Source organism: Dunckerocampus dactyliophorus, chromosome 13, assembly GCF_027744805.1.
Source record: "Dunckerocampus dactyliophorus isolate RoL2022-P2 chromosome 13, RoL_Ddac_1.1, whole genome shotgun sequence".
NCBI lineage: Eukaryota > Metazoa > Chordata > Actinopteri > Syngnathiformes > Syngnathidae > Dunckerocampus > Dunckerocampus dactyliophorus.
This window is the reverse complement of record NC_072831.1, coordinates 10,126,357-10,143,170: the sequence shown is the minus strand read 5'-3', so window position 1 is coordinate 10,143,170 and position 16,814 is coordinate 10,126,357. Positions and strand designations below refer to the sequence as shown.

Below are 16,814 nucleotides of genomic sequence, written 5' to 3'. Positions count from 1 at the left end.
TGCGTGCGCGCATGTGCTTACTAAGAGAATAAAGTTCCTTCATTAAAACTTAGTTTAAGTATTGGTTAAATTTGTGCAATGAATATAAATATATCATATAAATATACTGTATATATATATGGTATTTAATTTTCATGCCACCATCCATAAAACAACTACAAGGAAGCTTAAATGATCAAAGTAGATATTTAAAGTAAAGTAGCTTTTAGTCATTATTTGATGAAAACGCTGTTGCGTCGGTTTATTTTGAAAGTCTACACCGGAAGTACAGTCGCTGCCCACTGCGTTGAACTTTGTTCTGTCACTGACGTCTCACCGGTACCATCCAGCGGACTGCTGGTACATCTTCATCTTCAGGCCGACTGTCTTCGTCCATCACCGGCCTGACGACGAGCCGCTGACAGCTGGACCGGAACCGGCACCGCCTGTTTAGGCTAGCATGGACCGGACTCGGAGCTCGTGACACGGAGCCCACCGGCCTCGGAGGACGCGGTGTAGGGTCAGTAGGGACGTTCGAGTTTCTGAGCGGCGGTTCTTGACGTGAAGTCCAATGTCAGCATCAAGGAGAACCGCTTAAAGCACCGCCTCTGTCCCCCTACGCCCCCCCACCCCAGCCCAGCCGAGCTGCGGGATGAGCAAAAGCGCCTGACCGCCGTGTGGGGGGGCTGCTGGCGGGAACACGCTCGGATGTTTGCCTGAGACTCCGTCATTGGGCCGGACCGTGCACGCGGAGGGAGTCCGGACAGATGAGCTGGTTCCGGGGGGAGGATGTGAAGATGGGCCCGCTGCTGGCGCTCGTGTGGCTCGTGAGCGGCTTCGTGCACGGCGTGCACGGTCAGGGCGTGTACGGTAAGCACGTTGTGTTGTGTGACCTTGTCGTGATTGGCAGTTGCGTGTGTGTGCGTTGTGTGCGTGACGGGAACAACAGGTAGACGCGCGCGCACATGCACCTCGCGCAGGGGAAAGCCTCCAACATGGCGGTCAGGTCACATGACCTGTGTGGTGCGGGCACACTTCCTGTCAGGTGCACATTCCAGCAGAACACTTGTCAAGGTCACCTGTCATATCACACCTGGAAGCGTTGTGTGATTGTTGGCAGCCCCTCAGGACAGGACTAGCATGGAACGTTCTATGAGGTCATTGTGAGGATCACTTCCTGTTTCAAGTCACGTGACCACCTGGATTACATGGCCTCTTACATCACGGTGTGCGTGCGTGTGTGTGCGCGTGTGTTAGTGGGATTAGGCAGTAACATCTGTGCACTTCATGGCCTCGTGTACCACTGCTGTGCATGTGAGTGCATTCTCTTCACTGTCATTTCCATCATCACATCCTGGTCACAATCATCATGTTGCTCGCCACCGTGTGACCTTTGATCTTTGTGTGCATGTGACTTGACATCAAGGTCAGCCCGCCCCCACCCTCCCCCCATGTCAGCTGTGGGACTGAATTAAAGAACGAGTGAACGTACATTAATTTATTTGTGGCGGCCTGCCACGAATACATTTGGACCTCCAATAGATTTGGCACTACCTGTTGGCCCTTGCTCAGAAACACATTATAATGGGACTGTCAGTGTAGCTTGTTGTTCCAACTCCGTACAGTAGATGGCATTGTAACTGCTTCTTAACACACCTTATAGATACTCACCTGGACTGTCAGAGAATAAGACGACATGTTCTACATGTAATACATGTTATTGCTAATGCTCTACTCATTAGATTCATAAGAGTTCATCTTCTCAGTGAGAGGGGGCGAAGTCAACTCAGCAGCATGCACAGTTGCCACGCCTCCAAAAGAGTACTTTTACCTTGTGCTTCCTGTATTCTCTTTTCTGCTGGTTAGCTGATTAGCTTCATGTCCTTATGAGGAAACATTGGAGGAAATCAAAAGGAGCCTTATCTCACACACACACCCACACACACACACACACACACACACACACACACGTGAGTCAGAGAAAGGTCCTGCAGCATCAACAGATGAAACGACGCCAGCGTGAGTCAAGTGCTTCTCGTTTTTTGTCACACCAGCAGTAAAGTTTGCTCTGATTGGTCCTCACTTCTACCTGTAGGCTAACAGTGTAGTGCTTCACATTGCTACAATGTCCACTGATGGACAACCTGGACAAGATGAGACACAGATGAGTTCTTCATCACACAAATACAACTCCTCCTTCTTGTGCACGTACAAGGAAGTAAGATTTTAAAATAATGTGTTGCTAAGCAACCACAGATGTTGGCAGTCAGCTGGCCCCGCCCTCAGGTCCTGTGATTGGACAGTGACAGTTGACGCTGTGGATTTGGTCTTTTTAAATCATCGTGTGTGTGTGTGTGTGTGTGAGGTCACGCCGTCGTCAGGTGGTTTCCATTCATCATTCAGTTGGCCTCATTACTTATGCACGTGAGTGTGGTGCTACCAGCCAATCAGATGTGAGCAGTTATTTTAGTCCGGCCCACTGACTGACTGCCTGCAGCAGACACACTTTATGTAACACAGCCACACAGGAAGCACCACACAGGCTTAATCTCACCTTACACTGTTTCTAATATACCGGATTGTTGTCAACACACACACACTTCACGAATGGCACCTTACACCTCTATGTGTGTGCGTGGTGCGTGTGTGTGTGTCTGTGTGTATTTGATGACATCAGCAGTCAGTGGAGAGCAAAAAAAAATCTAAATCTAAAAATAGAAAAGAAAAAGTAGGACATCCTCCCAAAGCCCCTCCCATGCTTTCTTTTTTACCTTCATCCTCATCTTCTTCAGATGATTCATGCACAGCATTATTGTTATTATTATTATTATTATTTATTATTGTATATAATTATTCTTTGTTGTTATTATTAGTTAGGGGTTAAGATTAAAACGTGACGAGATTTCTCGTTTGGAGAAAAGCTGTATCGTGAGAACAGGGCAGCCAGAAGCCAATCAGACTGTCAACTATGGCATGGCTACTATGAATGATAATACAGTAATATGGAAGAGGCAGTATGCAAGACATTATTGGAAGTGCACATTAAGTGTTTTAGGCACACCTTACAATCCAATCTACCTTGGTGTTCACAGTGTCAACTTAGTGGTGTGTGGCTGTTTTTTCCATCGGAGTTAAACAGCTGCTTTCTACTTGTTGATGTCCAAGCAGAAGCTGTAGTAACTCTAGTTGATTCTTTGATCAACTTTACTTAAAGATTTGTCAGATCTACCCACATAGATGTTCAGCGTTGTCTGCCCTTTTAATCACTGAGCAGTTCTATTGACACTCAGTACATTTGGTTAAGCGCCAGCTTTCAATCATCTGCTTCATAACACACCTCATTCAGAGAAGAGATCTGTGTTGGCAATTTAGCGACATGGTTGCTATATTTAGCAAGTAAAGGTGCACATATAACTTTTATTTGGTAATTAAAGACAAGCCATCAACAAAGGTGAAGCATCGGCAGAGCAGGCGTGCAGGAGTGAGCTACATCTTCGTCACGCCGTGCAATGCACGTCTGAAAGCTGTAAAAATAAAATAAACAAAAACCCAGCAAAAGTGGCAAAATTGAGCAAAAAGGCATAATGCAACTATAAAAAGCTAAAGTGTTGATACTAATAACTAATAAAAACATTGTTTTGTTTTTAAATTATAACTATCAAAGGACAGCTAGACAGCCCTGACATAAATAGACAAAGACAAGTAGACAAGAGAAAAACAGGGAGCTGTTTTTTAGTCATAAGAGTGTCATAAGAGTGGTTTATTTGGTCACAAAAAATGTTGACAATATGTTTGAGCATCAATTTGTGGGACAATATACATTTCAAAAAGCACCTGCATTGTTTTTGTTCAGTCATATTTTTCCATTGTACTTTTCTTAAAATGATTGTTAAAATCTCGTCTCATGGACCCAAAAGTCATTTCCTGGATGTTTCCTGTAAAGTTTTTGTAAGCCTTTTGACCTTTCATTCATTCATTCATTCATGGTGATCCTGAAAGGTTTTTTTTGTTACATTTTTACCTCCACGAAAAGTGTTGCGTTGCCGTGGCTACAAGAGAAATCACTGCACAAACACTGGAAACAATCATGCAGCTTTTATTTTTGTAAATGTTTGTCTTCCACAGCGCCACCCACCGTTCGCATCGTGCACTCCGGCCCGGCGTGCAGCGTGGAGGAGGAGCGACACAATGAGCGTGTTTACACCATCCGAGAAGGAGAAACACTGGAAGTACTTTGTCTGGTCACTGGACACCCCCGCCCTCAGGTAGCACACTTTGACCTGAAGTGTTTCCTACTCATTCTATCAGAATAAAAGCAGACATGATGTTGACTAAAGCTGGCTTTTAGTGCAATCAGGAATGAAACGTCACGGTTGAAATTACACCAATCAATCAATTAATGTTGTCTTTTTTTCTCCTGCTTCCTTCCTTCATATTTGTGTCTGCAGTCATGTTGAACCTAAAAATTAATCCCACACACACACAGTGTGTGAGAGATGATTTGGGGTCGAGCAGAAATCAAAGTTATCGTAAACGTTGATGCCAAATAATCACTTCCTGTCCTGTAGGTACGTTGGACTAAAACGGCAGGCGGCGCTTCAGAGCGTCAAGGCGAGTCTTCGCCACACAACGAAACTTTGAAGATTGAAAACATTGATCGCCACCAGGGAGGGCGCTACTACTGCAAGGCAGACAACGGAATGGGATCGCCAGCCATTCGATCCATACGAGTGGACGTCTACTGTGAGGACACACACACACACTTTCTGCATGTCTTTGTGTCCACAAAGTGTCTACATGTCCTTACTGTAGTGGATGTCAGCTTTAAGGCCTCCTAAAGACTTTGGCTTATCAAACGCTGTGAAAACTACAAGACGTAAAATACAAACACTTTAGGCACATAGTCACATCACAGAACAAAAATGTTACAATCTTGTGCCCACTAAACAAACAGCTAATTGGTCCAGCTGCTGCTGATAGCTCAGTCGAAGTCTCTTTGCATGACTGCGTAAATGCAAATCTCACAGCTTGTCATCCTCTTAAACAAACCTAGTGGTATAGTGGCATCGCCAAAATAAAACATGTCCCTTGTGTAACACCTCGGTTACACGATGAAACACATCTTATGCATTAACATTAAACATTATGACAAAACATATTTTTAACTATTGGAACAAAATGTTCATTTATTTTATGCTCAAGCCATTTCAATGACACTTACAAAGCCCCTCCACCTCCACTAGAAAGCGGGACTTGTTGTCCGAATGCAGCGTGAGGTACCTGAGAGGAGCACAAGTGCAGCGTGCCTCCTTCAGGAGGCGTTTTCAGGCCGCGCACGCCAGAGTAGCGGTGCGCTCTCATTTCCCCTGTCACTTCTCTCCGTCAGTTCTGGATGACCCGCTGATCACGGTGCATCAGAGCGTGGGCGACGCCAAGGAGCTCTTCTACTTTGAGAGGACCGTCTTCCTGCGCTGCGTCGCCACCTCCAACCCCCCGGTGCACTACACATGGCGGCGAGGCCGAGAGGTTCTATCGCAGGGTGTGGACGCCGGCGTGGACATCTACGAACCCTTTTTCACACAGGTGGGTGGGTCTGCCTCCTTCGCCTCACCACAGCCACTCACATCCTCAGCTGTTAGCACGCTCACTAGAACCTGACATTTTTTCGGATTGGAGTCAGCTTTACTATTAATGATTGGGATGGTACAGGATAAAAAGTTACGTGAACAAATAGGAAAACAAAAACGACAGGCGCTGCCATTTGGTAGTTTTGTTAGGACGGCAGATGGAGGAAAGTGTAGAGTATGCCGCTCTTACTGTATATGTAACTAAAGGCTATAACTAGCTATAACTTTATTCTGACCTGAACACCTCAACAGCAGTTCAATTCCAACACCATATATGCATCTCCAACTCGCAAACACGCCTATTAGTCCTGGGAACAACACTTCCTCGTTTTCAGGGTGCATTCACGGACACGCCAAACTGTGAAGGTCACAACAACATCTTTATTATGCTTGTATGTGTGATCTAAATAAACAACCACCCGAACCCAGGTCTTCCCAATCCCCTGGCTGTGTGGCCAGCATGCTAACCATTTGGCCCAAAGCTCATAATAACACTGTTTCACGGTGATTCAAATGTTCTGCTACTATTATGGTGACTAGCGTTAGGCAAACCTGGTAGCACGCCACCAATCCCGTACTCCTGGAACAGCCCCCACAGGACACCGCAATGGACACTGTCGAGGGGCACTGTCTTTTCCAAGTCCACAAAGCACATGTAGACTGGTTGGGCAAACTCCCATATACCCTCCAGTACCCTTGCAGGGGTGTAGAGCTGGTCCAGTGTTCCGCGACCAGGACAAAAACCACATTGCACCTGCTGTAGCTGTACCCTTCTCTCCAGCACCCTGAAATAGACTTTCCCAGGGAGGCTGAGGAGTGTGATCCCCCTATAGTTGGAACACACCCTCCGGTCACCCTTCTTGAAAAGGGGCATCAACCACCCTGGTCTGCAAATCCACAGGTACTGTTCCCAACTTCCACTGGCACCTCCTCAGCAATGGAGGCAGGGAATACGGCTCATTCGGGCTCGATATCCTCGTCCTCCTCTGGGATGCAGGCGAAGCTCTGCCGGGGGTGAGATTTGAAGACTTGATGAACAGGAGACTCTGCCAGACGTTCCCAGCACACCCTCCCTGCATGTTTGGGTCTCCCAGGTCTGTCCGACATCCTACCCCGCCATCTAATCCAGCTCATCACCAGGTGGCGATCAGTTAACAACTCAGCCCCTCTCTTCACCCATGTGTCCAGAACATGCGGACGCAAGTCTGATGATTCGACTAAAGTCAATCGTAGACCTGCGGTCTAGGGTGTCCTGGTGCCAAGTGCACTTGGTGTTTGTTATGGACAAACTGTGGTTCGCATAGAAGTCGAATAACATCAGAACGCTCGGGTTGAGATTGGGGAGGCCGTTACTTCCAATCACCCCCCCTCCAAGTCACGCTGTCATTGCCCACATGGGCGTTGAAGTCTCCCAGTAGAACGACAGAGTACAACTTCTCCCAGTAGAACTTCATCACGGGTGAAGGCCCGACCATCAGGCGCTCGCCTGCGAGGCCCTGGCATCCCACGTCCGGGCGAGGTACGGTCCCTCCTCCTTGTGTTTGTTCATAGGGGCTTCTGAATCACTTTTGGTCTGGTCCGTCACCTACTGTAGGACCTGTTTGCCTTGGGAGACCCTACCAGGGGCATATATCCCCAAGACAACATAGCTCCTCGGATTACTCGGGCATTCAAACCCCTCCACCATGATAAGGTGGTGATTCATGGAGGAGCATAACCCATGTAAAAAGAGCTAGAAACAGGGACTTCACAGAAAAACTATAGGGACCACAGGCCATGTATTATTTGTTTTGTACCCTTTTGCGATGTAATTATGGCAACACATGCCTCCCTACATTACCACAGATGAACTCTTCCTGTTGCCATATCTTTAGAAAAAACAACTGCAGAACACAAGTAATCTTTAAAAAAGAATGAGTTGTTGTTTTTGTCAACACATGAACAGTTAGTACATTTTGTGTGTGTGTGTGCGTGTGTGTGCTTGTTTCAGGGTGAGACAAAGATCCTGAAGCTGAAGAATCTTCGTCCTCAAGACTATGCCAACTACACTTGCATCGCCTCAGTCAGGAACGTGTGCGCCATTGCAGACAAGAGTGCACACTTTAGTCTCAACAACAGGACAGGTGCGCACGTGGATGTCTGTCCAACGTGCACAAGGTCATTGCTGGTTTGTTTGTTTTCTCCACCAGCCCCTCCCTCCATTAAGCTCCTCCTGGACGACCCCCTGGTGGTGAACCCGGGGGAGACGGTCACGCTGGTGTGTGTAGCGTCCAGCGGGACGCCTCCTCCCACGCTGCATTGGGTGAGGCCCGGGGGAGAAGATCTCCCGAAGAGAAGCGTGATGAAGGGCGGCACACTGACCATTCCCACCGTCACCGTTGAGGATGGCGGCGCTTACAGCTGCGTGGCGTCCAACAACGTGGGAAATGCCGCCAGGAAGTCTACCAACATTCTGGTCAGAGGTGCGGCTAAGGTGCTGCTTAGTGAACATTAGCATGTTTGTTAGCCAGCAGTCTAGTGTTGTAGTGGCACCATTGGCCAGTGGAAGGAGATGTGGGGATGTCAGAGGCTGAAACGAGTTGGTCATGTGACCAGGTGGAGCGTCCTCGTGAAGGAAATGCTCTAGTTATGCTTGTCAATGCTAATAGGGTAACAGCAGGAGGTTGTCTAAAAACACATGCTTCTTTTCCCCGCCAGGTCTTCGCAAAGCACGCTTCTGGATCACGCCGGACCCGTATCACAACGATGACAACATTCAGATCGGGCGTGAGGTGAAGATCAGCTGCCAAGTGGAGGCCACTCCCCCTGAAGAGCTACAGTTTGGCTGGCTGAAGAACGGGCGGCCACTGAGGAGCTCCGAGCGGATGGTCATTACCCACACGGATGCCGAAGTGTCGCCGGGCGTAACCAACCTTGACATCATCGACCTCAAGTTCACCGACTTTGGCACGTACACGTGCGTGGCGTCACTAAGGGATGGAGGAAGTCCTGAGATCAGCATCGACGTCAACATCTCTTCCACCACAGGTGAGGGAGGGGCTTGAGGGCAGGTCGCATGATCTCATTTAGTTGGCGTTGGTTAAGATTCATGACTTCCTCTACGCGGCTGCAGTTCCTCCCGAGCTCAGCGTCCCCAGGGGGCGCTCTCACATCATCGCTCAGGAGGGCGACACGGTGGAGCTGCAGTGTTTGGTGTCGGGCAAACCCAAGCCGATCGTCCTGTGGTCCCGCCTGGAGGAGACCCCGGCGGCCACACCTTACGCAGCCGACGCCTCCACCCAGACAGAGAGCTACGATGGCGTGCTGAGGCTTGGCAACGTGACACGAGAGATGGGTGGGACTTACTGCTGCCAGACCAGCCAATACAATGGCTTCAACGTCAAGCCCAGACAGGCGCTCATCCAGCTGGTGGTGCAGTGTGGGTAACGCACACATACACGCAGACACAATGCCACACCACCCCACGTGACGCCCGTGTTGTCTTGCGTTGCAGTTCCTCCCGTGGTGGAGCCTGCCTTCTCGGAAGTCCGCCAGGCTCTGGGGCGGGCCTTTAGCCTGACGTGCCGGCTGCTCCGTGCACACCCGGCCCGCCTACTACGCTACGAGTGGAAGCTGGGGTCCCGCCTTTTGACTGTGGGTCAGTTTGACGACGACCAGGACGACACGCACTATCATGTGCGCGCTCTCAACCGAGAAGGCTATGGCGAGTACACATGTGACATCAGCAATGAGGCAGGAGCCGGGCGCTGCACCTTCCTGGTTACAGGTGAGTCACCTGAGTCTGAGTCACCGGAGTCACCCAATTTCTGTGTGTAACTCCTCTGCCTACTACGTCTTGACCATGCCTTTTGTTTAGGACTGTTCCTTGTGATGACATTAGCGTGGTCAGATGATGTGAACTTGCTTGAGTTGTCACTTTCATGCAGAATGAAACGACATCACACCTCACCAAACCACCATTGCCCCGTGCACCCACCCCCAAATGAAAGCATGCCTGTCAGCACTATGACACTTCCATAGTTAAGCTTCTTAACACCACACAGCATGTCTGAAGACGTTTAAAGCATCAGCTCTGCAGCAAGAAGGCAGGATGATGAAAGTCAGGGCGCAGGATAATGAAGCTCATGATGCAGGATGAAGGTCATGATGTAGGATGATGAAGGTCAGGATGCAGAATGAATGTCCACGGTGGCAATGGCCGAGTGAGCTAATCCGGAGAATCCCCCAGACTCCAGTGTGATGTTAACACTTATATACACCTAAGACAAGAATTTACAATTTGCACTGTCCGATCTTAAGGAGGTTCAAAGTAGAGCTTCAAAATGCAAAAAGAAGAAATGGGAGTGAGACAAAACCATTTTTGAGTAAGCAATTTATTGCACCAACCATGGTTGCCAGCCAGTCGCAGGGAAGACAAACAACCATTCGCGCTCACATTCTGCCGTCAGGAGGTAGAGCAGGTCGTCCAGAAAACAGAAGGTTGCCGATTTGTCATTCAAATAAGGAAAGGTCACGTGGGCACTAGGCCTTGGACGCATAACAAGTGAAAATGAACTCGATAATTTTGCCAGCCTCAGTATATTGTCATGTGCTTGTGTGTTTATTTTCCTTGTCTCTCGCCTCCACACAGGCAGGAAGAGACTTCACTCCATGCATTGGTTTCAGCACCTTGGCACGTTTGTTCTATAGAACAGCAGCATGAATGGAGTGAACACAGAGTGCAGAAGAGTGTAACATAATAGAAATTAAATTAGTAGATTGCAATATATTGTCTTTTTAAAAAAATATTTTTTTATTGTACTTTACTAAAAAGTCATGTTAAAATCTTGTCATTAATCATTAATCATGATTAATCACCATTTGTAACTATGTCTGGAATATGCCCATTTTTACTGTATTTTATTGAAAGAAAGATAAATGACAGGACAGGATTATTTACAGTGGTGCCAAAAAGTGTTTGCCCCCTTCCTGATTTTTTTTTTTGTTTGTCACGCTTCAATGTTTCAGATCATCAAACAAATGTTAAATATTAGTCAATGACAACACAACTGAACAAAATCCTCAGAGGATAAAACTTGCTTCCACCTTTCAATGTCTCATGTTTGGTGCTCGTGCAAATTTCAAACGGGAGGTTTTGTGGCGTTGAAGGCGACAAAGCCTTTGGAGATATCTGTTGCTCTTAAAACCCTTCTCTCGCAGATGGCGTCTGATGGTTATTGGACTATACTCGGCCCAAGTAACAACCTTAATTTGGGCCAAGGATCATCCCATGTCTTGACAGCTTGACAGCTTGACAGACCCTCCGGCTCAGGGTTGATTACATTTTTTGTGGTCTACCACTTGACTTTTTTGTTCCATGTCCATCAGGATATTTTAAGAAGTTTAAAATGACTGTCTCACTGCGTCCAACCTCAGCACCAATGGCACGCTACGAGAAGCCTTGTTTGTGCAGCTCAACAATCCGACTGCATTCAAAGAGAGAAACTTTTTTGCCTTTGCCATCAAGAGATCATAACAGTATAAATACCTGACAGAAAATGACATTGGGCCTCATTTACGAAACGTTCTTACGCACAAATGTGTTCTTAAAGCCTTCTTACGAAGATTTTTGGCATTCACGAAACGTGTTCTTAACTCACAGTTCTTAGATCTAAGAACAAATTCTACGAACGCTCAGGAGAACTCTTACGCACAAGCAAAGCTTGCACTTTCAATGCGCAATCGCCCTTGTGATGGATTTTGCAACCTGATCCCAAAAAATGTAGTGCAAATAAAATATCCCAACAATTATTTATGATCAAAACAACTAAAATATACTCCATGGATAAATATATATTCAAATCTCAATTCATCAAAAAAAAAAAAAGTAGCTGGCTGGACGTGCGCTGCGCAGAGAGAGAATGTAAAGGGACCATTAGATTTATTTGCTGAAAGCCACCAATATTTGATGTCCCGCTTCAGGCTTCAGGCTTCCCTCTCTGTTCTTGCAGGTGTGCAGGATCATCAGAATAACATCGCAATGAAACGTGGTGTGCCTATTGCACACGTAGCACCCCCAGATAACGACATGCGCCCCCAGCCACGTCTTGAGCCAGAGCACGGGGCTGCTGTATTAATTAGGCAGCGTCTTATCAAATGTAACCACAGAAAAAATAAATTGTCACACACAAATTATGTATTTTTACTTTATTTTTCCATCATGATTGTGTAAATATTTTCTAGAGTTTCCGAAATGGTTTGGTTTCTGATTGATGGCCCACCTCCCGTTTCCTCCAGATCCCCCCGGTGCAGTCTAATCTTTTTTTTTTAGTCTATTTTAAGTCAAAACACTTCTTTTTAACCTCTGCGGTGGTGCGTTTCTCCGTGGAAACGGCATTTATGTTTCTTGCAAAGGTGCTCCATGCCGACTCTTTTTGGATGGCCTGATGACCGGTGGATACACGTGAAAATAAGGTGGTCTTGTGTTCGCTCACTCCTTGTAAAAGCACCTCTATTTCAGTAGAATTGAAGTTTTTCTTTCGTTTGTTGTCCAGCTGCTCCTCAGTCTTGCCCTTGCGTGTTGCCATCTCCGCCTCCAGCTGCCGGTTGCACACAGCACATTTTTGACCTTATATAGGAAATAATAGGCGGTGACCTATGCAAATTAGGCCTCACATGCACGGGCATCGCAGTTGGCATTCATCAACCTAAGAACATCGGTGCGAACAATTATCCCTACTTAAGAACGTGTCGTGAATGTGGCGCAGTTTCCAACCCGCGCCTTCTTAAGTACAGTTCTTAAGAAGACTTTTAAGAAGATGTTCGTGAATGAGGCCCATTGAATCCACATTTTTGCCAAGATTTTTGGCTTTTAAAGGATGTGGTCTTAAACGTTCGGTCAGTTTATCGGCCTGCAGTTCATCGCTATCCACTTGGCAAGAACATTAGTCAGCCTATTGGTCGCAGACATGCTCATACATGGGGTGTTCACGTCAAGTTTAGTTTGGCAAAGAGCTTTGCTATGGCTCGCTGAATTGCTAATGTCTGCGCTGCTAACGTTATCTGTGGCTACACTTGCGACTGGGTGCTTTGCGTGGATATGGTAGACTAAATTTGAGCTGCTTCGGTGGTAAGCAAAGTTCTTCCTACAAAGAAGGCATGTCACGCTACGTAAAAGAGTGTTTTTGAAATATACATTTCCCATTCATTGGACCAACAACTCACGTGCTCCTCCAGTTTTCTCTGCTACTCACCTTGCCCTCCCAACTACAATGCAAGCCTGCCAGCTTATGCTAAACAAGCCCAAACACAATGACAGCCAATCAATATCCACTTCAGGATGTGACTGACCATTGTATTACACTCCAACAACTCAAGCACAAGAAGCCACCCATCCATCCATTTTCTATGCCGCTTATCCTAACTAGGGTCACGGGGTGTGCTGGAGCCTATCCCAATGTATAAAAACAGATTTTATAAAAGGGGAACTCACATACAGAAATAGTAAAGTTTGAGATTAAAAATAAGATTAATGTGACTTTTAAAAATTAACACTAAATATCACAATTAATGCTTCAATTTGACACCCCTACAAATATGCTTATTACATTATATTAAAGCATTTAAAAATGCTTCCTAATCCGTCTTCCTCTGAATTTTACATTTCTTTGTTGTCAGCACAAGATTTTTTGACATGAGAACAAAAAGAAAATGTGTTTTGTTAGTCTGTTATCTGAGGTTGCTGGTTGACCTTTGACCACCTCCCCCCACAAACACACTCCAGGGAAGGCGTACCCTCCAGAACTGTATTACGACACGCAGGGGGCCCTTTGGCAGAACCAGCCTCAGGCTTACGGCTTCAAGCTGCAGTGGACTCAAATGGAGCCCAGTGGGGTGGATCGCATCCTGGCCTACAGGCTGGGCATCAGACAGGTGCCTCCATGCTTTCCACAGGTCACGTCACCCTTTCTTCAGGAAGTGGGTGGGGCTTGTACAAAAGTCTTGTGTGTGATGTGCATGTGTGTGTGTGAGGTGGGACAGTCGCGCTGGTGGGAGCAGGAGATCACCATGGAGGGAAGCATCCACAAGGGGGAGCTGCTGACATACAACCTGACTGAACTGGTCAAGCCCGAGTCCTACCTGGTCCGCCTCACGCCCATCACCCGCTACGGTGAGGGCGACGCCACCGAGCGCATCATCGCCTATAGCCGTACGTCACACACACGACAGCCTGCAGACTTAAACTGTGTGTGTACGCTGCGGTGAGAGTCTAACAAGTGTTGTCTTCCTCTCTGACAGCCCCAGTGAATCCACACCTCAGTGAGTCCTCCTTAGTAATCTAATTACTCCTTTGAGATAGTTCTCACAAATGAAAATATGTGTGTGTGCGTGTGTGTCCAGGGGAGTTCCAGTGTGGTTTCGAGGAAGAGGCCTTGTGTCTGTTCTCTCAGGACAAAAGTGACGACTTTGACTGGACACGTCACAGTGCGGCGTCACGTGACACCAAATACACACCAAACACTGGACCCAGTGCTGACCACGGCGGCTCCAAGCAAGGTAAAAATGCTTGCACAGGAATGAAAGTAACACAGTGAAAGTGGAAAAAGCAATGTTAGGATGTTGTGTACTAAAGTGGTTGTCAGCTGGCACAGATGACATGAAGGATAATAGGACCTTAATCTCACACACACACACACACACACACACACACACACACACACCATTTGGTTTGTTACTCTTCCTGGAAGATCACGCAATGTCACATGCTTGATTCGCTCAACAACCAATCAACAGGAAGCTTTCTTTGTTCTGCTAATCCTGTTTTTAGTGGACCTTTTGACCTCCCCACTTATTATATGTGTGTTTCTACTGTACACCACCAACAGCTACACCTCCAGCGCCCTTCCTGCCTCCCTCAGGTGGCAAAGCACGTGTTGGCATGCTAACCTAGCGAGCAAACTAAATGAAGTAACTGAGTCATAAATATGAAAAATGACCCAACACAGTGGAACCTTGGTTAGCGTCTGACTCTAACCAAATACATTTTTCCCATATGAAATAATGTCAATCCAATTAATCCATTCCAGAAAGTCAAAAATGTTGACACAAACCCCGTTTTTATAGTTTTGTAATTATAATTTTACATGCAGAAAACAATTTGAAATGCTAATAAATACATGTAAAGGATGTCTGAAAGGGATAAATGAACATTTAAGGTTATTTTTACCTTCACTGAAAAAGTGGGTGTTGATAAAGACACAGTGTGGCAGCAAAATCAACACGGACACCACCTTTGTGTTTTGCTATGAGTTATTTCTTGAATTCAGTAGTTTCTTTCTCACCTCAAGCCTCTGCTTTTCATTTGATCACGCCTGCAAAATAACCCAAAATGGAGCCAAAAACAGTTGCAAGTTCCAGCATTTTCTAAAGAAGGTGAAATTCAATAAATAACTCAAAAGACAAAACACAATAAAAAATGATTAAAAAAATACATTAAGAACACAGTTGGACTCATGCAGTGTATTAATAACACGACAAGACGCTTGCCATATTGTACGCTAACCAGAAGATGTACGCAACCCAGGCTTAATTTTGCCTTTAATTTTCAGATTAACTGAAAAACACGCAAACCGTTAATGTTAACGCATGATGCCGTCTGGCAGGCTTCTACATGTACATCGAGACATCCAGGCCGAGACTGGAGGGCGACAAGGCCCGCCTCCTGTCACCCTCTTTCAACATGGGCTCCAGAAGTGGCGCCACCTACTGCTTGGCCTTCTACTACCACATGTACGGGAAGCACATAGGTGAGGTTGCACTCATTGCCGCGCACGCTTTGTTGGCATCGGATGCTCTGAAGCAACTACTTCCTGTTTACCACGGAAGGAGCACTCAACGTCCTCCTGCGTCAGAAAGGTCAGACAGCGACAGACGCGTCAGTGTGGAGTCAAAGCGGGAACCAAGGCGACCGTTGGCGACGAGCCGCCATCAGCATCCGCCCCACTGCAGCTTTCCAGGTGCAGCCACACTAACTAGCTGACTAGTATCAGCTGGTCACATAACAACATCATAAGCGTTGTATCCACACTGCTGACATGCTAAAAGCTACAGTATGCTAACCAACGTTAGCCACATTCAAGCAGGAAGAACTGTAATTGGATGTCACTAGAGGTAAAAGATCACCTGCTTGTGTTCTCTGCACTAGGTGGTGATGGAGGGCGTGCGTGGCGCAGGCATTGAGGGAGACATTGCCATCGATGATGTCACCATAGAGGAGGGTGAATGCAAAGATCCTCCACCCAACAGTGAGTGCTCACTCTGCCAGCTTCAAATCATCAAGCTCAAGACAATGATCCTCTCTCTTCTGTCCCACAGACCTGAGGTCGCTGGCCCCACTCTGCTCACCCTGTTTATGGTGGCTGGGTATAACGTTGAGCTTGATTCTGATTGGCCGACAAAGGTGACCCCACGGCCTCAGACTCCTTTGAGCCCGCCCTTCCCGCTCCCCCAAACAGTGCTGTCATGGCTGCACGTAGATCCCACCCACCAATGATGTCACGACAGGGCACCGTCTTCAGTGGGCGCGGCAACCAGGTGACATTAAGTGCCTTCATGCTCCTGGAGGAAACACAGTCAGTTGTCACCACAGCAACAAGAGTGGGACATCACAGCGGACGTGCAGGAGCACTGCGTGTTACTGTGTTTTTCCAAATAAAAGGCTCTACAGTGTGGAGTTGATTTTTAAAGAAGCACAAAAAGACAGGAACGTTCTAGAAGTCCTTTTGACCAAGATGTGGAACACTTGAGGAACTTCCTGTTTATTTTTCCTTCAGCATGTTTAACGACAAGCTCCGCCTCCACATTACAATAAAACCTTTTTTGTTAACTTGACTCTGATTTTGATTGAAAACAAGCGCCCCACCGTGCCTAAAGATAAGGTAAGCTAATGTAAGATGTTCACATTAACGACCACTAGCTGGCAGCAACTATAAAAATAAAACCATGACATGCAGTAGTTGCTGCCATATAAAGCCATGACTGTCACAATAAAGTATAATGCCAGGCTTCCTGTCTATGATATTAATTATCATTAATAATTTTTATTTTTTTAATAATATTACCGACGCTGTGCTTCCTCCTTCGTCGCCATGGAAACAGAATGGCGGATCTTTAGTGTGTCATCAGCAGTTTGGAGTGATCAAGCACGTAAGTTGATGTAGGGGTCCCCCC

At 46.8% G+C, this 16,814-nt stretch overlaps 1 protein-coding gene across 4 annotated transcripts; it reads left to right on the top strand.

The window, feature by feature from the left end:
* The first annotated feature begins 291 nt into the window (after positions 1–291).
* Positions 292–16,470, top strand: mdga2a (MAM domain containing glycosylphosphatidylinositol anchor 2a). Of its 4 annotated transcripts, XM_054797051.1 has the most exons (17): positions 292–849; positions 4,105–4,244; positions 4,548–4,722; positions 5,366–5,562; positions 7,597–7,729; positions 7,796–8,068; positions 8,304–8,633; positions 8,719–9,024; positions 9,100–9,372; positions 13,369–13,517; positions 13,617–13,794; positions 13,884–13,904; positions 13,986–14,141; positions 15,248–15,391; positions 15,471–15,601; positions 15,790–15,889; positions 15,960–16,470. In XM_054797051.1, the coding sequence occupies exons 1-17, from the start codon at positions 747–749 to the stop codon at positions 16,046–16,048; spliced, it is 2,898 nt and encodes a 965-aa protein (XP_054653026.1). In that variant the 5' UTR covers positions 292–746; the 3' UTR covers positions 16,049–16,470. The 4 variants fall into 4 exon arrangements, with proteins under 4 accessions (XP_054653026.1, XP_054653024.1, XP_054653025.1 ...); XM_054797049.1 differs by having other exon boundaries at positions 13,369–13,794; XM_054797050.1 differs by having other exon boundaries at positions 7,597–8,068.
* The last annotated feature ends 344 nt before the right edge of the window (positions 16,471–16,814 follow it).